Here is a 23,480-nt window from a genome sequence, read left to right as displayed (position 1 = left end):
GGCACCACCCTTTCTTCCTATCCCAGTAGACAGACCTGCACTGAATACGCTAGTTCTTTCTGCTGACTTAGCAAGTCTATAACAGGGTAGAGGCTTCTAATCAAATGATAGAAAAAGCAGTCACTGTAGATATCTGCAAGCCTGCCACCAGGGCTGAAGTCTACATGTGCCCAGTTCTTGCCCCACTGAGCAACTGACACTAAAGTTATCACCAGGGCAATGTGGAACTCAAGAATGGGAAAGAGCTGTCCCTCTCAACCCTCCCCATCCCCAAGCCTGCGAGCCAAAGGCTCACAGGTACCTGGTGAAAGGCCAAAGAATGGATCAGGAGCCTGAGGCTACAGGCTGAGATCCAGAATGACCCTGACCACCTGTGGGCCCTCTGGCCTTCCTGAGCCTCAGTTTGCTCACCTGTAAAATGGAGACGATTGTACCTGTTCTTTATTTTTAGGGCTGTGACAATGAAAGGAGATGCCGAAGATCTTTGTAAATTGGAGAGTGCTCCTACTAAGTCTTATGCTCACAACTGCTTTTAGATTTGATATTTTTGATCTCTCCCCTCCCACTTTAGCTAAATTAAGCAAAGGCTTTCAGGGGAAGGCCCTGCTGGAAAGAGTCGACTGTTTGAAAGCAAATTGTTTCCCTCACCCAGGTCTCCACGGATTATGTACAGAAAAGCAGTGGACTCCGCCGCCTATTTATCTGGGTCTTCTCTGCTCTATTTTGTTTTTATTTTCTTCTATTTATTGTATTGTGTGTATTATTGCAAACTATTGTAAATCCATTGTAGAATGATGTGGAATAAACAAAAAATGAAAACCCTGCTGCTGCAATTGCTAGACTTAGTACAAAAGACAGTGGCCTCAGAGCATTCTCCCCAGAGATTTTGCCATTACACAGACGGGGAAGAGAAAACCTCACTCTGCACTTATCTAATTGTGCTGTACTCACCATCCCTCTCTCCATCCACCCACCTAGCCAACGTCTATCCATCTCTCTATGTACCATCTATCTATCCATTATCCATCCATTTCCACCTACCCATTATCTGTTCATCCACCTATCCGCTTAGCTATCATTGATTTATCCATTTACCCATCCTTCCTTCTTTCCATCCATCCTTCATCTGTCCATCTGTCCGTCCGTCCATCCATCCATCCATCATTCCACCCATCCATCATTCCACCCACCCATTATCCATTCATCCACTGACCCATCTACTTATCATCTATTTATCTATGCTTCCTTCCTTCCTTGCTCCCATCCATGCATCCATCATCCACCCACCCATTATCCATTCATCCACTGACCCACCTACCTATCATCTATTTATCTATCTATGCTTCCTTCCTTCCTTCCTCCCATCCATGCATCCATCATCCACCCACCCGCTCACGGATCCTTTCAGTCAAGAAGTACTTCTTGAGCTCTACTATGTGTCAGGCACTGTTCTAGGTGCTGGGGATTCAGCAATAAACAAAACACAAATTCCTGACTAGGTGGAGCTGAAAATGAGTCCTTTTGGATATTGTCTGTGGTAGAGAAGTCTGGAAATAACCCTTTACCCCACACTGTGGCCTCTGTGCCTGGGGAGAGGAGGAAGCCATGGGGGTAAGTGCGTGGGAGGGGGATTGCAGGATTGGCAGGAGGATTTCAGCTGAAATGTTTTCACACATGCTCTATAACAAATAATGAGCCAGTGACAGGAAAGCATTCTCTGCTGTTGGAACATAAACTGAAGGAGGTTTGTAGAATTAAATGGCTTAAAAATGGGGCTACCTCCCACCTCCCAGAGGTTGCACAGGGACATTGCTGTGTCCTGAGGCAGCTTTCGTTCTCACATAAAGCCCAGATGTGTTCACGGCCACTTCCGTGTGTCAGACACACTGGGAAAAAGCCGCTTGACTTTATGTCCTGGGGCTGCTACTTAGGTTGGTCTGGAAAAATGCAAGCAGTTCATTTAACACTCTGAGCTCCAGTAATACGGGTATAGTTGGCCAGGTGTGGTGGCTCACGCCTGTAATCCCAGCACTTTAGGAGGCCGAGGCAGGTGGATCACTCGAGGCCAGGAGTTTGAGACCAGCCTGGCCAACATGGTAAAACCCCATCTCCACTAAAAATACAAAGAATCAGCCAGGCGTGGTGGTGCACGCCTGTAATCCCAGCTACTTGGGAGGCTGAGGAACAAGAATCATTCGAACCTGGGAGGCAGAGGTTGTAGTGAGCAGAGATGGCCCCAGTGCACTCCAGCCAGGGTGAGACTCTGTCTCAAAAAAAAAAAAAAAAAAAAAAAAAAAATATATATATATATATATATATATATATATACACACACACATATATAATAAAATAGGTATAGTCATGTCCATCTCACTAAGTTCATCCATGGGCCAGGCGCGTGGCTCACGCCTGTATCCCAGCACTTTGGGAGGCCGAGGCTCACAGATCACTTGAGGTCAGGAGTTCCAGACCAGCCTGGCCAACATGGTGAAACCCTGTCTCTACTAAAATACAAAAATTAGCTGGGTTTGATAGCGTGCACCTGTAATCCCAGCTACTCAGGAGGCTGAGGCAGGACAATTGCTTGAACTGGGGAGGTGGAGGTTGCAGTGAGCCAAGATCGTGCCACTGTATTCCAGCCTAGGTGACAGAGCGAGACTCAGTCTCAAAAAAATAAAATTAAATTTAAAAAGTTAATCGATGAAACAGGACACCATGAATGCAATCCTCCAGGGTCAATGTCAGTTTGTCTGCGTTCATTCCCCTAAATTGGATATTCAAGGATCAGTGTCCACGCAGAATCAGCCTCCCGAGCTTGACCTCTGTTTTGTGTACAGCTTAATGGGGAGGACAATTCTACCTTGGGCAGCAGCTTTTCATATTCTAATGGAATTGCACACAAATTCCTTCATTTTCCAGTGAGCAATATCTAATTACATGGAGAAGAAACAAGAACAGGCTCTATACTGATGTGCCCTTCTTGAACTGTTCTCAAGAATCCCTCCTGCCAGTTCATTTTTCCCTGTGATAATGTTGGGGTACAGCTGGCTCCATTACTCTGGCTGAGTAATTAAATTGATTCTAACTAGTAGTGTTTTCATCTTACCAGAGTTCCTCATTCTGTAGCTGTTCCTCCTTTTTTCTCTCTCTCTGGATAAAGATTTCCATTTTTTCACCTAACACTTTGAGGAAGGAAATGAAGATTTTCTTAAACTTTTCATTGAGAAAAAAAATTATCACTCTCAAATGAACAGTTGAGATGGAAAAATAATTCCCTTCAATTCCATCTTGGTAAAATTCCAGCATGACAAATGTATTTCATAATCTCCAACAGCACCCCAAAGTTTGAGGGAGAATTCTAATGATATGTATTTGTCCACTGATTTTCAGGAAAGCAAGTTCTACAGAGGGTGGACTTTCCCGCTACATTGAATTTCTATTAATTCCTGCCACTTCCAAAGCCCTTGGGGGATTTTTTTCACTGAAAGTTGCTGTTCATTTTACCCTCTTAAAACACCTTTTCAGGCAGAAATCTCTTCCAAGAGAACTCCAGTTTTCCCACAGTATGAGGTAGGAATTTCAGGGAGTGGTCTGCCCAGCCTGTATTTAATTCTTCTGAGATCGGTTTAGACTGGACTCTATTCCAGGATATCTTTTCTGCCCGCTGCCTCTTCCAACCTTTGCTCCCTGTTTGCAATAAATTATTGGTCGCTTTTTAAAAGATGTGAAATGATATGACGGTTATAGATGTTTGTTTGTCTTTTAGAGGCCCACACTGAAATAACTTCTAGATGATGCTTGGTACCCAGATTGTGTAAGCAGATTTGATGAGGTGCCCTGCAGTGAGGTACCTGAAGCCAAGGATCCTGCCTCGTGTTTCTGTGCCTCCTCCTAATCTGCTCCCCAGGATCTGGCTTCTAGAGGGTACACAGTAAATACTAGTGGAGTAAATGAGTGGCTTTGCTCTGCCTGGTGGCCAGCTGCTCGTCTGTTGACCTCATTTCCCGTAGCGAGCTTGTCCTGAGTCAGGGGCAGGGCTGCTGTCTTCTCTGCTGTCCTTAGAGAAGGCTGAGGCTGGGCACGGTTGCTTACACCTGCATTCCTAGCACTACGGGAGGCCGAGGCAGGCGGATCACTTGAGGTCAGGAGTTCAAGACCAGCTCGGCCAACATGATGAAACCCCATCTCTATTAAAAATACAAAAAAAAAAAAAAAATTAGCTGGGCATGGTGGTGTGTGCCTATAATCCCAGCTACTAGGGAGGCTGAGGTGGGAGAATTGCTTGAACCTGGGAGGCAGAGGTTGCAGTAAGCCGAGATTGTGTCACTGCACACTCCAGTCTGGGTGACAGGGAGAGACTCCATCTCAAAAAAAAAAAAAAAAAAAAAAGAGAGAAGGCTGACCTGGGTGGAGACCACCTAGACCTGGGGCACATCTGTTTGTGTTCCATGTCCAGGCAGGTGTGCCACGAATGTGTCCTGAATGGAATTAAATGGAATCGAATGGGCCAATTATACATGCTTGTGGGGAAGTAGGATGGCAACACATTCTTAAATGTGGTTATTTGATCTGGGTGTAGATTGCAGAAGGTCTGACCTCAGCTCAATGTGAATGATTTGCACCCCAGGAGAGCAGGGGGTAACCCTCATTTGCTTATTTTCTCATCCTACATTACCCTCAGTGCACAACACGAACACGCTGCCCCCTCCGCCACTCCCAGTTGGCAGCTGGGGACACACTTGTCATTTGAAGCCATTTGCCAGTATAGACCCAGCAAAACCCAGACAGGCCCAAACTCCTGATTTCAGCATCCGCGTGACAACTGTGGCAGCAATTCTTTTCAGAAACACATGAAGAAAATGTGAATGTGCTCCTTGGTGGCTCTCTGACGGAATTCTTAAAGGATGCTCACTATAGGAAAATGAAAAAGAAATCTCAAACCAAAAGAAGTATTTTACATCAAGTGTACAAGGCTGGAGAGGTGAGTGTGGAGCGTGGCGTGATGAGCACCTAGTGTGCTAGTGAAGGATCCTTCCTCTTCACAGTTTCCAAATGCCTATGAATTACACCAAAACTAAACTAGAATTCGCATACTATTATTACTTGTTCTTCTAAAGGAAGCCTCCCTCTTCTTTTTTGTACAGACAGAAAGCCCCTTAACTTGGCAAACTACAATATCTCAGAGGCAGCACGGTCTCCTTAAAAATGAAGAAACCTTAAAAGATAAATCAGATCATATTCCTATCTTGCCTGAAAAGCTTCAATGATGTCCCGCTGCTCTGCAGATAAGAATCCACATTCCTGCTCTGGCCAACTGGGCTTTGCTGGCTCTGGTTCCTCCATTTCTACCCAGCATCGCTTCCCTCCAGCCCCCCACAGCCCCAAGGCTCCTGGCAGCAAGGTGTCCCCACAGCGCCCACGGGCCCATGGTCCCCTGCACCTGAACTCCCTTCCTTCCATGCTTTGCAGGCTCTCCATTTCCGTCCTCCTTTTGGCCTCCCCCAAACCCCCACTAAAGTGGGCTCCCTCACCCCATGTTTCCTCTTTGTCCTCTTCCTTTGCTTCCTTCACAGCACTCCTTCCAACCTGCAATTTATTACTTTTATTTTTTTATTTAAAAAATAAAGACAGGGTCTTGCTATGTTGCCCATGCTGGTCTTGAACTCCTGGCCTCAAGCAATCCTCCTGCCTTGGCCTCCCAAAGTGCTGAGATTACAGGCGTGAACAACCACATCTGGCCCAAACTGCAAGTTTTAAATTTTCCATTTTTCGACTGTTTTCACCACTAGAACACCAGTTCCATGAGGGCAAGAAACATGCTTGTCCTGTTCACAGCTGTGTCCCTAACACCTATCAGTGTGTAACAGTGGCAGGTGCTCAGTGAATATGACTTGCAGATTTACCTACCCCACCTGAGGAGATGGCCCTATTCCTCCAGCTCTCATTTAGCAGAAAACTTTCTGCAAAAAAAAAAGGAATCTGTAAGAGTAATTTTTTGAATGTTAATATTGCCTTTTTTCCTACTCTAGGAAGTGACATTTACTATTATGCTAAATATTCTTTGCTATGAGTGTTCAAGTCATTCACAATTTTCTTACTCCCATAAATGCAGCATACATAGCCCTCACCTCCCTAAGACCAAGGGCTCCAAGCTCATTAATGGATAAACTCAACTGAGTTAAACTCCCACATGAATCCCCAGATACTGCTTTTGCCAAAGAGTCATTTCCAAGACAGGTCTTAAATGTTCAGAGACATAAAACACACACTGTTACACACACTTAAAGCCTTGCAGTAATTAATGATACAATCCATAAGGAACCCCCTCCAACCATCCCTGCAATGTGCAACTGAAGTCACACAAGACTCAGGTTGAAATAGGACTCTATCCTTATATTTACAGGCCTCAGGTCCCATTTGTCAGTGACAGCAGTTGGTTAATGTTTTCAGAGTTAGGATTCTGGAATGTTTTGATAAAGAATAAACAAGGTATATGAGGGGATATACTTTTCTCCTTTAAGCCATCTACAGTACTTGGTTCTTTTTGATTTTGAGATGTTAATATCATTAAAGCAGTTACCGATTCATCTCTGAATCACCTTTGGAGCTGAGACTGAATTTAACTGACATCCTCAAGCCTCTATCAGTGGTGGGAGGAGGGACAGAGGCTGGCTGGTGTTTGGATGTGGGCCAGTTTAAAGTGAGCCATCACACAGAAACTGTGGACATGCTGCTGAGTGACTGCTAAGGGCACTGGGAGTCTTTCCAGCAATGATGAGTAGGAATTCTGAAAAAAGCCTTTAACTTTTTGATAGTTCCAACATCCCTGTAAGCTCAGTAATAATATACCACCTTTGTGGAATGATTTACAATTTACAGACATGTGATCTCATTGAGTCCATTCTCCCACTCTCTTGGAGACACTGTGAGGTAAGAGAACCACCACTTTGAGATAATTCCGGAGCAGCCGGGAAAACTCCACCCCGGGTGATGGATGACTGAGGGTTGACTGGGCTGCTCGACCTCCCCCTCACTGTGGGCTTTTGTGATTAATTCACCTACTTGCTTAGGAAGTTGCTTTCAATCTGAGAAAATTAAAAACACCACTCTCTGGACAGGAATGTGGGATCATAAATGAGAAGCAAATAGAAAAGATTTACACAAAAGCACAAGCTCAGCAAAAGAGAAAACTCAGAAATTGCTAATATGGTATAAATCAAATAAAGGCTATTAGCAAACCCCCGTAAGGGGAAGAAAAAGCCTTTTAAATGATTTGTTGAGCTCTTAACAATACCATTACTACCTATGGTGTTCGAATACCTCCGGGGCAATCTGGCTTGCATTCTTCAGCACTGCCATGAAGACTTCCCAATTGGAAAAGATTTAGATAAAACCATATAGAGTGCCAGAAAATATGCCTTGCTATTGTGCCTTCAGAATTATATAATTTTTAGAGCTGTAGAGTCTTCATCATCTATGTATTCCTCCCCACAAGCACAGGGGTCAAAAATGTTTAATATGTGAACAAGTGGGTGGAGAGACAGATGGAAAGAAAGGAGGAAGGAAGGGTGGATGGGTGGATGGATAGATGGTTGGATGGGTGGATGAAGACTGACTCACTCATCTTATTGATGAAGAATGTAAGAGCCAGGGGGTTACTAATCCGCCTCTATTATTTTAAAACATGGTGTGAGAATTGGGACAACCAGATCTCTTCAAGTCCAGTGTTCTTGATCTAGGTTTTCCTCTCTTCCGTTGGTTTATCAATAATTAAAAAACATTGACAATATTAACAATATGATCTTCTTAGTCATGGGAAGCCATTTCTGGAGGACCATAGGCTAATGTATTTGTGCCCATCTAATGGTCAAGGAAATTAGACACAGAGTGCATTTTTTATGGCTATGAGTTCATTGAGAGTGAGAAAACACAAATGCCACTCTGTTGCACATCAGTCTCCTGCCAAACTCACTGTCTGAAGGTCACCCAGCGTGTGGCCCAGCATCACGATCGGGGCTTGTGAAATGTTGGAAACAGAAGGCATCTATAGGCCCTTGGCCCAACCTTATACCCTATGAAGGAAATCCTTGCCCCAAATGTCCAGCAAACAATTATTGTGTCTCTGCTCAGACACCTTTAGTGACTAGGAACATATTACTTTTTAGGGTGGCCTCCCTTTTGGAGAGACACACGTGTTAGTATCTTGAGTTTTGCAATATTTCATTTCCTATTGGTTGGTACTTTGACTTTGTGTACAGATCCTTGGTTTATGTCATTACACACTCACAGAGCAACTTCCTCAACAAAGTCTTGGTGACTCCCTTGAATTATGCTTAAGAGGGAACCACAAGCAGAAAGATGTCCCTGAAGACTGTGCAAATGGGGGCGATGAACACGAAGAATCAGTCACTTGCTGTAAGAAGATGCCTCCTGATGGCTCCCATGAAATGACAATCCCCTGATGAGCTATGTGGTTCTGTTCCGTCCTTGTTTCAAGGGCAACTTAGTGCCCTACAGACTATTTCCCAGGAGGCCCACAAGGCTATTGCTTGAAAAAGCACAGACACATTCTTTAACAATTCCTCCCTCTACTGGGTCTTTTAAACCACAGTAGCAGGTATCCCCTCACACCACGCTTGTCCCCTGGCCAGCAAGTCTTCACAGAGATGAGTCACTGGGCTGCTCAGAGCACTTGCCTCTTGCCCCAGTGTCTCGTTTTGGGAAACCCAGAGAGCAGGCTTGGGCTGGAACTTTCCATGAAAGTCAGTGTTTATAAGGTTTCAAGGTATAATAAAGAAGATAGCATTGTATCCAGCGCATGCTTCCCGTTACTAATGAGAATCTTCTTAAACTAGCACAAAGTTCTAGTTTGGGATAGGCCCTTTAGAGATATAAAAACACATCTGAATCTCTAATCCCTCCAAGGTACATCTGTTTCCACTTCATTTGAACACTCCAAATAATGGAACTGTCTTGCTCTTTTCTGGTTGAACCAAGTCTGGAGTGTCAGGAAAGCATTAAATAAGGAAGAGCATCATAATTTATCAAAGCAGAGAAATCATTTCATTTAAACCTCTAAGATCTGGTGAGGTGATGTGATGTCAGAGGCACAGACACTACAAACCCCCAAGCTACCGACTTCAGAGACACCCTAGGGCCAACCCCGGGGAAAGAAATACCTTCTACCCAGCACCCTCTGAAGACACGTGGCCCATCTCCACTCTGCCCAGGCTTTCAGACGGCTGGCTCCTGGGACTGCCTGGCAGCTGGAGCCGTAGGCTCAAATAAAAAACACTTGCTGGGACAGGAGAAGATAATTAGTGATTTCTAAACACAGACAGCATCCATCCCCACCATTCCTCAAGGAGAGGTCAGCCCTCTTCCTTGAACACACCATGTAGCATTGCCATCTGGCTACTCATGGCTCTCCATGAGTAGCACAGGCCACTCTTGCTACTTGGGAAGGAATTACTTTTTGGAAGCTTCCCTGGGTGCTCTGACCAGAAAACCAGGGACACTTTGACTCATCTGGTTCCCAACACACACTTCAAGCTATGCACACTGTCAAAGCAGATGGAAGCGATGGTACTTGCCCGGTGGAAGGGGTCATGATGCAGCCGCCTTTCTCAGCCGCCATTTGACAGCTACAGCCCCTCTCCAGTGTGTCATGATTCATCCCGAAATTGTGGCCCAGCTCGTGTGCCACGGTCACGGCTGCACCAAGGGGACTGTCTGAATGGTCCTCAAAGAAAACACAAAAGCACAGGTGTATAATTCATATCTCCTTGGCCTTATTTCCCAGGCCTTCCTCCCCACAGAAATATACCTTTCATTAACATTTGACTTAATGTACTTCCTTATAAGGGACCAAGGTAAAACGCTATCATTTAGTTTAAACTTAAAAAAGATATAATTTGACATTTCATTAAGCCAGCTTGGGGTCCTTTCTGCTGAGGAATGTCTGTATGCCGCACGTGTACGTATGTGATTCTTTATGTTTTTATATGACATCTTCAAGGCAGGGTCTCCATCCTGCTTCCTACAAATTGCCCCTCAAAACTCTTCCATTGAATGAAGGAAAAAGTCATCCTGCATTATAAGAAAAGCTCATTCCTTCATGGGCAATAGAAGTATCATTTTACCCTTGATTGAGATGATGCTGGTATAAAGCTGACAGGTGCAAGCACGCTTAATGACATTCTAAATGAGCCCTGAGAGGTTGTCACTGAGCCTGCCTCTTCCTGTGTGCTTGGTCAGGGAGGACGGTTGGAAAATTCACAATACTTCATAATAAATCTGACTACATTGAGTCATCTGCTTGAAGAGCCATTCATTTAAGATTATAATCCAGTTATATCTTATTCTTGCTGGCTTTGTGTTGCCAGGCAGACTTGGGAAATGGGAGGTGTCCCGATTCTCTGACTCTTGCAGCCGGGGGTTCATTAACCTTTTGCTTGGATGTGGAAGGCGGCTTCTCCATTCAACAAGCACTACTTGGCCACCCCTAACTTAGTGGAGTGCCTGGATGGCTGGGCTCAAACAGATACTAGAAATTAACTAAAAAAATATAGTTACTTAACTTTTACAAACTGAAATTAGTTAATTAGCGTATATGATCTACAGAAACAGTGCCTACATACAACATTTCTGAAAAGGCCTGTATACCATGGAGTAAGGAAAATACCTTGTTTGAATCTTGCTTTGTGCTACTTAGGAAAGAGATAAGATGTTTTCCAAGAGGCTTCCAAGAAACAGTGCTGCTATGCTTTGAATGTTTGTTCCCTCCAAAATGCATGCTCAAGCTTAATCCCAACATGGCAGTACTGGACGTGGGGCCTTTAAGAAGTGATTGGGTCAGGCCAGGTGCGGTGGCTCAAGCCTGTAATCCCAGCACTTTGGGAGGCTGAGGCAGGGGGATCATGAGGTCAGGAGATCAAGACCATCCTGGCTAAGACAGTTAAACCCTGTCTCTGCTAAAAATACAAAAAATTAGCCGGGCGTGGTGGCGGGCACCTGTAGTCTCAGCTACTCGGGAGGCTGAGGCAGGAGAATGGCGTGAACCCGGGAGGCGGAGCTTGCAGTGAGCCGAGATCCCGCCACTGCACTCCAGCCTGGGTGACAGAGCGAGACTCTGTCTCAAAAAATAATAATAATAAAAAATAAAAAATAATAATAAAAAAAAGAAGTGATTGGGTCATGAGGACTCTGCCCTCATAATGTATTAATCCATTCATGGACTAATGGGTTAATGCATTCATGGGTTATCATGAGAGTGGGACCAGTGGCTTTATAAGAAGAAGAGGGACCTGAGCTAGTTCGTTCAGCCCCCTTGCCATGTGATGCCCTGCACTGCCCTGGGACTCTTCAGAGAGTCCTCACCCTCAAGAAGCCCTATCAGGTGTGCCCCCCTACCTTGAACTTCTCAGTCTCTGTAACTGTAAGAAACAAATTCCGTTTCTTTATAAATTACCCAGTTTCAAGTATTCTGTTAGAATCAACAGAAAATGGGCTAAAACAAACATGATACTGCATTTCAGAGAGCACACTGATACAGACAGTCTGTGTGAGGCTCCTGGATAAAAGTGTGCTCATGCAAGATCTTACAGGTTTGTTGACAGTGTTTACAATGAGGCTTCTGTCTAAGAAAACAGTGGCATATCAAGGAACCAAGATAATCTTAGAGTAGATGAAATTCCTAATAAATTACTTGGTTTAGATTTTAGAGTTTCCTGTTGTAGGAAGCTTTACAAATATGTTTCAGGAAATCGGTTCTCGAAAATAACACAATGGTGAAGAGAATGTAGTCAGTCTAAGAACATGGGGCTGAAGTTATCATGCTCTGGCACAAAATTCAAGGGATTCATCCTTCAAAAATATTCTTCTGATTCTTTTGTGTCATTGAATATCTTGGTTTTTAGTTGACAGATTGTTTTACATTCTTTCATGCGTCAATGATTATAAACAGAATGTCTCTTAAAAGACCTTGATAAACAGTTTACATTTGTAGTAAGAAAACAAGTCTCTTTATTCATGCTATTAATATTATTTCCAAATCAAGGCAGTTTTAGGCCAGTTAGATATAAAGGAATGACTTTCAGTTACTAAAATTAATGATTTGCTCTATATTGAAAAATACAGAAATGGTACTACAATCCTATTTTCAATTTTATGAGGATCTCTGCTTCCTTGCTACATTGCTTCCTTCCTCTTAGATTTGCGAGTGCTCTAATGAAGCATAGTCACACGGGATGCCCGTGAATGTAACTTTAGACACACAGGAGAAGAAAGTGAGTCTAGAAGTTTTTAGTCTGGTCAAGATGTTGATCTTGCCGATTTCATGACTTTTGTAGAAATCAAAGGTGCTGAGGCATTTTTATCCTATTTGATGTTTCTGTTATATGTGGAACGTGTAAGCAGTGTGTCTAAGGATGATGTTAACTGCTGTCAAATTGCTAAAACATATCTCCTGATAATTAACTTTGATCTTCAATTGATTCTTATTGCATGACACATAATTTGCTTATATTTCCCACATTCATTTTCATATATCTTTTTGAAAAATAGCCTTCCCTGTATCCTTTTAAAGAAGGAATTTTCATCAAATGCTTGTATGGAAATGGAATAAGGGACACGAGCTGAAGAAAGCCGCTCACTCTGGTGAGATGGGTTACAGGCCCATTTCAGCACCACACAGCAGCAGAACTTACCGTGCTTATGAAGAATTGAGTTCCAGCTCTAAAAAATATATGATGCCAACTTTAAGTGGCAAAGTCAGTAGCAACTGACCATAGAACCATGAAACAGAAAATTATTCCCTTAAAAATGTACAGTCTGCTCTGTAAAAATAGAGTTGGGATCTGACTTGAAATGAACCTGGCATCAACAAAACCCAAACTTGCCAAGGACCTGCCAGGGTGGAGATCACATGCAGGCCCTCCGTGTCCACAGAAAACAAGGCAGTCACCGCTCAAGCCAGAAATCCAGTAAGTGGGGGCAATCCCTCCATGCAGCTTTGACCCTTAGTGCAGGCTTACATTAATGACCAATCTCTGAACCCAGAGAAGAGGGAAATGTTCGTTCCGCATATTCATGAAGAAGATCTGATTAGGCAGTATGTGGAGAGGAAGTAATCATCAGCAGAACATAACTCCTTCCACTATGTAATACAACTGAACAGTCACACATGTTCTGTTTAAAAAACATGGAGGGACTCACAGTTTCTTGGGAGGGCAGAGTTCTGTTTGTTTAATGGAGATGGAAGAATGGTCTTTGAGGATACTCCCTGTCTGAGGTCTGGTGCAGAGGAGACACTAAATTTTCAGAGCGGGGACAGCGTAGGGTGAAAACCTCTCCTTTAACTATGTGATGAAGTGGAGCACAAGCCCCCTGCTGGCCAGCCCATCAAAGCTACCTCCCTCCTACATTCATAACGAGCCCCAGATAGTCTTCTCATTGTATTTCCTTTCACAAACATATATAGCTTATATATGACAAAATGATCCTCGTAAAGCAATAAACCTGGGTTTCTGACTTCCAAGAATAAGGTTATTTTAAAGACAAATTGTATACTGGCCAGAAGGTATGTAAAGCATTTGCAGTGGTAAAAAGCTAAAAACCTCAGACTTTGGGCCACTGGGCTTGGAGACAGAACCATCAGAAAACCATCCAAACGGGAACGTCTGGTGAGACCACAGGGCGTCCCAACAGCTGCATGGCGAGGGCAACCCCAATGCCCTGGCTCACCCCAGTGCTGCGAGGAATTCCTGGTTTGGAAAGTCCCAGCTGAAAATGTTTCTCCATAAAAGAGGTAGGCTTGCCTCTGCTGAGCTATTTTACACACCCACCTTTCCTGTGTGCAATTTGCTTTTAAACGGTTCCTAAAACACTGTGGGATATATAAAATTCTAAATACAGCTACAGTAAAAATAGAGTTAAATCTAAAAAGCATTAAAGGAAAGGATCTATCTTCACAAAGTCTGATAAAAGTAGTGACTTCCTGGGGAATCATTAACAAGGGGAACCAGCTCCCGATGCCCTTGGCTTACCATTACAATTCCCCCAGACTGTTCCGCCGTGCACATGCTCATGATTGGGGCCATGCCGATGGTGGTCCCGTGGAAATAAACCCCACTAGGAAATAAAAGAGAGGACTTTCTTTAATCACATTAGAATGAGGGCGTTCTCTAATATTTAAAAATTCTGTTGGATATTCCTGCAATAAAATATGCAAAAATAAAAACAGCTGTATGAGGGTATATTCACATGCGATTTTACCTTTTTTCCCTGAAAATTTTATGTCTGCAGTTGCATCATGGTTCTGTCATTTTTTAGAGTTTTGTTTTCAGGACTCAGATGACAGCTAGTTATTACTTTTGTACTTATGAGTTGTAATCTGCCTATTTCCTAATGGACTGTAGGAAGCTGCTCCATTTAAACAATGTCTGCTGATGGAAAGGCTGAAAATAGTCACAGAAAATCACTGTTAACTAAAAGAAATGCATTAGATGGTTTACTAGATTTTCACCGTAGCTTAACTGCTTTCCTGGGTAACTTACTACAGTTCTGCCAGACACCCAAACTCTTTCAAAATGTCCTGCTGAGATAGCTTTTTACAAAATTGAAATGGGCAGAAAAATTATCAACCCTGGAGCCGGTGTAGAACAAGTGAGCACCCACAAAGCCTTGGCACCTAGGGAGGAAGCTTCTGGAAGGGGACTTCATGGCTTCAATGCAGTCGTCCTTCTATCTGGAATCTTAACCTGATCATGAATCTAATGACACCAAGGGCCTGTTGAACACAAGTGCTGTTCATTCCAACCTCATGCATGAAAAACAAAACATTGTATTTGTTGAATTTCCTTTAAAGGAGTCAAATGACTTACCAATACTACCTTGGCCATGTATGTATACAGATATATTGTTTGAAAAGTTAGATATTTTAGCTATGGTCAATTGAACAGAAAGTGGTAAGCGTACATAAAACCTTCTCCCTCCCTCCCTCCCTCTCCCCCTCCTTCCCTCCCTCCCTCCCTCCTTCCCTCCCTCCCTCTCTATTCACCTATCCCACTATACTTATATTTACAGTAGTAGAAATTTTGACCTTTATTTACATCTATATAGACTATATGAACAGATATAATTATACATGTATATAAATAATAAGGTTATATAGATGATAATTTATTTCCAGATGTTCAAGTTGGACAGACTCCATTTGGGAAAAATATCAAAACACTCTGACTCAAAATACATAAAATGTACTTTTAATAGTTCAGGACTAATCAATGCATAAAATGTGAGGCAACCACAAATATCCAAGGGTGGGGGCAGGGGGTAACCCTGTGAAAATGGCCGAAGTAAATTATCAAAGAATGCCAACAGCCTCCGTTCAGACGTAGGCATTTTCTGAAGTGACAGTGGGGTAGGACTGGTTTTTTAACTTTCCACAAATGTTCAATAGCTACATTGGGTTTGTTGAAGGAAAGCGTCTCTGTCCCAGAAGGTTTCCTTTCTGTGCTATAAGCCACATGACAACAAAAGAATAATAGCACAAAGTATTTAAAGGTTTAAATGAAAATTTGTCACTTCTAGAAACATCTACTTCATACTAATTTAGATTGTTGTAAGATTGTTCCTTTTTTTAAGTATAAAAGCACTGGCAACATCTCAACAATTTTTGTGTTTAATAGAGCTATGCTTTCCCTTAGTTTATCATCTTCCAGTTGATCATGCTGAAATTGTCCTCTTTATTGTTGCCTCTCAGTAGAATGGAGACTTCTGAGAGCGGGGAGATTTACAGTGTTGGTCACCACTGTGTTCAAAGCCCCCCAAACACTCTTTGGTTCCTAACAGGTACTCGATGCATATTGATTTAAAGAGGGAGCACGAGGTTAATGTGCGAAACTTCCTGGTATTCTCTGATCTAGAAAACCAAAGAGTCACAGCCACAACAGGAGGAGGAGTGAAGTCTTTTTTCCCTCCAGGAATCTGACAATATTCACTCAAAGTACTGTCCTTGGATCTTGTATAAACATACATTTTCCACTAATAATGATGAATCTTTAAAAACAGGCTACTCGGCCGGGAGTGTTGGCTCACGCCTATAATCCCAGCACTTTGGGAGGCCAAGGTGGGCGGATCATGAGGTCAGGCAATCGAGACCATCTTGGCCAACATGGTGAAACCCTGTCTCTACTAAAAAAAAAAAAAAAATACAAAAATTAGCTGGGCGTGGTGGCATGTGCCTGTAATCCCAGCTACTTGGGAGGTTGAGGCAGGAGAATCACTTAAACCAGGGAGTTGGAGGTTGCAGTGAGCCGAGATCATGCCACTGCACTCCAGCCTGGTGACAGAGACTCTGTCTCAAAAACAAACAAACAAACAAAAAACAAAACAAAAAAATAGGCTACTCAGAACAACTTTACATCACAGCTAAAATCAGAAAAATTGGTACAGAAGAAAAAGTCCAGGTTCTGGAAGAAGGAGATGAGAATTCTGTAGAGGGACAGGTTCTCCAGGGTGTTCAGAGGGAGACTTTCCTAACAGACCTTCAGTTCCAGGTGAGGGTGGCATCTGCACCCCCTGGTGTGAGCTGAGAAGCCCCCTTGTACAAGGCAGTGTGCTCTGCAGAAAGGTGGCAGCTCCTGGGGCTGTGCAGGTGAAGCGAAGGGCTTCGCCAAGGGCACTCTTTTTTTTTAAGCAGACAGAAGACGGAACTCCCTACCTGACAAGCTGTGCATTGTCATGGGATTTGCGAGGTAGAAGCTTCATCTTCCTCCAGTCCAGAAATTCATGGAGGCTGGTGAATGGGTTCTGACTTATAGAGCATTTGTCGATGTCATTCCACACTTCCACGCCTACCAACACGATCCGAATGTTCAGTGGTCTGTAAAACTGGGCAAAACAGGCAAAACTGGCATTGGAGTTGCGATCACATTAATAAAAACTCAAAATGAAAATTAGAACAGATTTGCATTATTTGAGGGTCACTGACACAGGTGAGAAAAATATCTCTGTGCTCTTTGGTTCCGGTGCTGTTGGAATTTAAGAAATATTTGCAGTGCCTAATGCAAAGTGATGTGTTAACTAGGTTCTCGAAGGTTGACCAATTAGATGCTGAAGTTATTAGCTTTTTTACTGTCTACTTGCATTTGTGTGGAAGCAGACATTTCAAATGACTCATTGGTGATTTTAAATGTACATACGGATGTGTATTATAGCTAAAGACGGCCAGTTAATACCCACTGCAAGTGAAACAATAAGTGAATTAGGATCTTTCAGACATTTCTGCCAAGGACAATAACTTGTTCATTTTGAGCGAAATGTTCTCCTTATGAGTTACTGAAAATGAATCTGTATTAATTTTTCAGCAAAGTCTCAGGCTTGGCCAACACTATCATATTCTGTCACCTATAATCAACGTAGGTTTTAATGAAATAAAGAAGTCAATATCTTTCAGAATAACAAAGGCATAAACAGAGCCCTTCTTCAGGAACATTAACGACTATCCTCTCCACAGCCAGAAGTTAGCTCACCAACACTGTCACGGAAGGATCTGTTAAATGAAGTTCCTCTTTTATGGGCCTGTGAAACAAAGCATCTGGCACACCACTGAAAGCAAGACTTCTCACTCCCCTGCCTGCCCCCACCATCTTTGGGTGTTCCTGACTTCAGCCTACAGCCCATACCTGACTACACCTACAGGCAGATCGTTCTGGGTCAGAGCAGGGAAAAGCAACTCCTCCAGGGACTAAGGGATGGCTTTGTCTCATAGGAGTTCAGAGGGCCAGGATGAGTGGTCAGGGTAGAGGTATGACCTACCCATTGTCCTCATGGGCATCACAAGGAGATGGCTTTGTACTCATGGTCGAGGGGGCAAGGACATGGTGTCACCTGGTTGGCTGTCAAATCTTTCAATGCCCCTAGTGTATGAGGCAGCACACAGGGAGAAAGCCCTCATCTTCTGAGATCCCAGGTAGCCAAGGAGAAAAGGGTGGCTAGTGATAGCAGCCAAAGCCAAGCACCAGATGAAAGCAGGTCCTATTCTCAGTTGCTAGAAGCATCTGGCCAATAACAAAACTTATAGAAGTTCTGCATTTGCTAGTTAGGCACCATTCCAACATGGTGAACTAAAGTACAAGAAACTCCTCAAAGTTGAACATCTGACCCTAGATTCTCACCCATGTAAGGTGAGCTCATCTTTTCCCTTGCTGGTCCCCACAGTCATCTGGTGAGCATTGGGTTAGGAGAATATGACCAGGGTACAAACTGCATCGCAGAATATATGCTGATTGCATTGGTCCAACTTGGTTTCAAACAGATCACAATTGCAGACATTACATTAATGAGTTAACGAGACGATTACATGACTACAACACAGCCCAAGAGTTTGTTTTCAATCAAGAATTGCATGGCCCACGCTATCTACTTACAAACTCCCAGCCCAGGCTTCCGGGTCAAAAATAAGTTCCTGGCCAGCTCTGGAACTCTGAATGCACATGTTTGGCTGCTGTCCACTGAGAGACTAAATTTTCAGCTCTATTATATACAAAGGTAACAGTGATCAGAAAGCAGAAGCGGAGGCGATCCAATGCTGATGCTCACACCAGCTTGCTAAGAGATGTCCTTGGGGTCAGACACCTCGCGTGGGCTCAGGGTTGGCATCTGGGAAGGAGACACTAGGTTTGCCTTCCAGGAGTGTTGCATGGAGCCAGTAATGAAGGTCTGCAAAGAACTAATTGTCATCATTCCTCAGTGCTAGGTTTGCTGCTTCCTAATCAAGGAGCTTTTCATGATAATGATGGGTTTTGCATTTCCACCTACTAGGCTTTTCAAACCACCTCCTTAGAAAAGATTTCATACGTAGTAGTAATATAACAGACAACCTCCCCTCTCCAAAATTAGTGCCATTGTTTGACTGTCATTTATGCTAAACTCACATCAAGTCATCATACATGATGCCTTTGCTGCCTGCTCTGACAGTTCTTTCCAGGGCTGCTGATGGGTTCCTTTTGATTCTTCCTAATAAACACCACCACAGCTGATGTTTAGTGAGCATTACTACATCACAGGCATGATGCCACGGTGGCTTCTGTGCTGTGGCTTAATCCTGAAAACAACTCTATGAGTTCAGAATTATTACTATTTCTATTTTATAGTCAAAGACACGGAGGCTTGGAGAAGTCAGGTGACTTAAGATTGCGACTCCATGGCTGGGTTTGGAATACAGGCCAGCTAACCCTGACGCTCATGTTTGAAACCACTAGGTAACACTGCCATCTTCTGTGAGTGCTAAGACTCCCTTCCAAGATGGCCCACTGTGACCCCAGGCCCGGAGAGAAGCTCACGGGCCTCTGCTGTACAAATGGAGCTTGGCAGCTGCCTGCCTGACTTACAAAGCCCAGAACATATGTGGACACAGTCAGAGATCCAGCTGAAGCAATTCACCTGTTTACACAACAGCAACAAATATTTGCTTGCCTCTTGCTGTGGGCTGGGCCGGCAGTGGCAGAGAGAGTAAAGATTAGGATGCCCTTGCCCCTGCCACCCAAATGCTCAGAGGTCACCAGGGGCTTAAGGCACGGCACACTGAGCCGTCAGTTCAGTTAACTCCAATACAGTGAACTGCCAAGCAGTGGTGCACTCAGGAAGTCCAGGGATGCTGCACTGGAGGCTTTCGGGAAGAAACAGTGAGGAGGAATCCCCTGGGGTCTAATGAGGGAAACTGCATCCTTCAGGCAACTGGTTTGGGACAGGAGGGGAAGAAAACTGCCACGTGAGTGAAAATACCCTAAGAAATTCAATACACAGAGGCTGGACATGGTGGCTCATGCCTGTAATCCCAGCACTTTGGGAGGCTGAGGCAGGCAGATCACTTGAGGTCAGGAGTTTGAGGCCAGCCTGTCCAACACGGCGAAACTCCATCTCTACTAAAAATACAAAAATTATTCAGGACTGATGGTGGGTGCCTGTAATCCTAGCTACTCGGGAAGCTGAGGCAGGAGAATCGTTTGAATCTGGGAGGTGGAGGTTGCAGTGAGCCAAGATGGCGTCACTGCACTCCAGCCTTGGGGATAGAGCAAGACTCTGTCTAAAAAAAAAAAAAAGAAAGAAAGAAAAAAAAAAGAAATTAAATACATAGGCGATGAGTCCTTTCAGAAGCAGGTCTCTGAATTTACAGCTGACACTAACTTCCTAATGAATAAGGAGGACAGTCTGGAGGCGAAGGGTGGAAGATGCAAACTCCACGATAGCTCCATTGGCAGGTGGGCTCCCCGGGCTGCTGCGGGAATGTAATGAGGACCCGGGGAAAATTCTCGGCATCTGGCCTAGAAGCATGAGTGTCAGACATGCCTTCTGTGTTTTGCTTATGGGGGGATTTCCTGAACATTCCAGAATGTCACCTTCATCACTAAACCACTCGTCTATTTTCTAGTCTGGGATGTCTTCTTTCTCCACGCAGCAAGCAGTTATTAAGTTCGAATGGTCCAGGAGAGCCAAGACTTCAGCAAATGAGGAAGTTGCCACTGGCACAGTCATTGTTTTCTGGACTGAGAAACTTTGATTTGTAGAGTTGAAAAACTGAAATTTAGAATTGTGTAACAGAGCTGGGAGTCATCTGTTAATAGACTTGGAAGCACCAAGTCTCCCAGGGAGCCTGGGTGTCTCCTCCAAGGTCTTTGGCGTCTGCTGGGGATGGACAGGGATGCCAGGGCCAGGGGTAGCTGTGTGCTCAGCAAATCAGCTCTCTCCCTGCCAGAAACACAAGGACAGCCAGGCTGGCAAACTCCATGGAGTCCATTAGGACTTTTCCGAGGCACAGTGTGTTTTAATTACCAGCGCAAGTTATTAACAACCCCCAGTTGCTCAGTTCTGGTTTTGCAAACTGAAGCAAGATATAACCTAGAATAAATGTGAAGAAATACAAACACAGAGGACCCAAACACATTCCTTTTTTAAAATGTGGCTTCAGCAATTTCCAGTTTGGGTTTAATATAGTTTATCACTTCCTTTTGCTCCCAAGATCTAAGAAGAACTCGTGTTCTCTCCTCGTTGGACAGTCTGAGGATAGCCTGAGGCCTTTGGGGCAACGGTCCAACTTGCTCACCTTGGAGTGGCACCTGTGCTCCCAGCTCAGGCACCTAAGCCTTCCACCCTCTAGGCCAGTGCATCTCAGTCCCACTTCATGTTAGGATAACTGGAGGACCCTGGAGAATATGTGCCTAGGCCCTGCACCAGGTCAATCAAATCAGAATCCCTGGGCCAAGGTGTGGGAATCAATATTTCCAAAAGTAAACATATAAACAAATAGACAAACAAAGTCCCCTCCAGGGGTTCTAATGTCCAGTCTAGACCAAGGTCCAGTTCTAACTGCCGTACTATCTTTGATGTCTCCTCTAAGACCCACCCTTCATCCCCCCTGCCAGAATTCACCTTTCACCAGGATTCTCCTGCACCTGGACTTCGGGATAAAATTGAATCGCAAAGAGTAACTACTGAAAACACATCAACAGGCAGGGGTTGCCAGGGAGTTTGACCTGCTTCAAAGGTGGACAAGGGCAATATCATCCCAGGATATCAATGGCCATGTGGGTTTTTCTGACTTCCAGAAAGTTCCATGTAGCCATAGCCTCTCTGAGTGGCAAACCCAGATCTCTGACTGCTCAGAGTGCCCTTCAAACTCCTATTCCTGCTCCTGCTTTCCTCGGGTATGAAGCATCGTCTACCTGCCTCTCCACTCCAACGAAACTGGCGGTCATGTGGTCTCCCACTCGCCCTCAGCCTCTGCTTGGTCATCATGAGGTCCTGGGACTCACAGCAGGGGGAGTAGAGTCAAAGCCAAGAGCCCCTGCCACTGGGAGTTAGCAAGACTAGCACTCATCCCTCGTCCTGCAAATGACTAACCTCTGCCCATCTCAGCTTCCTGTGCTTTAAAAATAAGAACAATAGTATGTACCTGAGAGCATGTGCAAAGCACTTAGAGCCCGGCACACAGTAACTGGTAAAAATAGTAATCAGGAAACACATCCCTTCAAGCCTCTCTCAATCCTCGTCCTTCTCACATCCCCACTTCCCCTGTCCTGGGTCAGGTCAGGCCTTTATCACTTCTTTTTCTTCTCCTTTTTTTTTTTTTTTTTTTTTTTTTTGAGATAGAGTCTCGCTCTGTCACCAGGCTGGAGTGCAATGGTGTGATCTCGGCTCACTGCAACCTCCACTTCCCGGGTCCAAGCAATTCTCCTGCCTCAGCCTCCCGAGTAGCTGGGACTACAGGCGCATGCCACCACGCCCAGCTAATTTTTGTATTTTTAGTAGAGATGGGGTTTCACTATGTTGGCCAGGATGGTCTCGATCTCTTGACCTCATGATCCACCCGCCTCAGCCTCCCAAAGTGCTGTGATTACAGGCGTGAGCCACCGTGCCCGGTCAGGCCTTTATCATTTCTATGCAATAGGCTCCTCTCAGCCCTATTTGTCTTTGGTTATTCCACCCTCCACACTAAAGATAGATAAGGGATATCTTTCTACCATCCTTGCATCTCTCCTCTGCTTAAAAACATTCACCTAGCTCTCTATTCACTGCAGAATAACATCAAGATGGCTTCATAGAACAGCCAGGGCCTTGAGCACTGTGAATCTTTGCAGCTTCATCTCCTTCTGCCCTAGCTCTGCATGCATTTGCATACAATATGAGCATGCATGTACACAAATACATACACGCATGCAGGGCACACACAAGAATGAACACACACATGAACACATATAGGAACACACATGCATGTACATGCACATGAAGCACATACATGTCCACATCACACATACGCCCTCTTCTGCTATGCTCATGGTGAAACTGAACTTACCTTTTAAGATCCTCTCCCTGCAAAGACTCCCTGGCCCTGGGAAGAAGTAAGTGATTCTCTTCTGCATCCCCATAAACCTCCATTCATAGCATGGATCTAGTTCTTAATGCCTTGGACCATGCTAGGTGGGTTACATGTCTGCTTCCCTCCGCGGCCTTGACGTTCTCAAGTGGAGGGACCACATCTGATTCATTCTGAATTATTGATGCAGAGTGCATAAGGCCTTGCAATATGGAGCTGAATTTCTAGAAGGGCCTTTGCCTTTGTTTTTCTGAAAACTTAGAAAATGCAATTCAAATCGAATAAGATTGCTTGGAAACAAGGCTAGAGTGAGGCACCCTCACAAACCACTATGTGTAGAATCTGCTGTTTCAGAGGACCATGGCTGTGAAAGGCTCAGCCATGACCAGCTCCCTTCTCACACTGTCCCCGCAGGCAAGAGACTCAGTATTGCTGAGAGACTATGGTTGCTTTAGGACAGCGGTCACCATCCACATTGCACATGAGAATTGCTGGGGAGCTTCTGGAAATTCGAGGTCTAACCTCCCCCCTGCCCTGTCCCTTGAGGGCAGCCATGCTTTCAGAAGCTCACAGGGCAACTCCAATGTGCCGGGCTTGTGAGAAG

The 23,480-nt window shown here is 44.3% G+C and overlaps 1 protein-coding gene across 2 annotated transcripts in view; it reads right to left on the bottom strand.

The window, feature by feature from the left end:
- ADAM12 (ADAM metallopeptidase domain 12) overlaps window positions 1–23,480 on the bottom strand; it is a 384,755-nt gene that overhangs the window by 72,287 nt on the left and 288,988 nt on the right. For both annotated transcript variants that reach the window (XM_055245748.2, XM_055245760.2), the window contains exons 9-11: window positions 16,724–16,893; window positions 14,046–14,130; window positions 9,594–9,742 (exon numbers count right to left, since the gene is read on the bottom strand). In XM_055245748.2, the coding sequence (XP_055101723.1) occupies window positions 9,594–9,742; window positions 14,046–14,130; window positions 16,724–16,893 (404 nt within the window). The remainder of the gene's footprint in view (window positions 1–9,593; window positions 9,743–14,045; window positions 14,131–16,723; window positions 16,894–23,480) is intronic.

The sequence above is a fragment of the Symphalangus syndactylus genome, chromosome 2 (genome assembly GCF_028878055.3).
Source record: "Symphalangus syndactylus isolate Jambi chromosome 2, NHGRI_mSymSyn1-v2.1_pri, whole genome shotgun sequence".
Lineage (NCBI taxonomy): Eukaryota > Metazoa > Chordata > Mammalia > Primates > Hylobatidae > Symphalangus > Symphalangus syndactylus.
The sequence above is the reverse complement of the archived record's forward strand: the minus strand, read 5'-3'. Positions and strand labels throughout refer to the sequence as shown.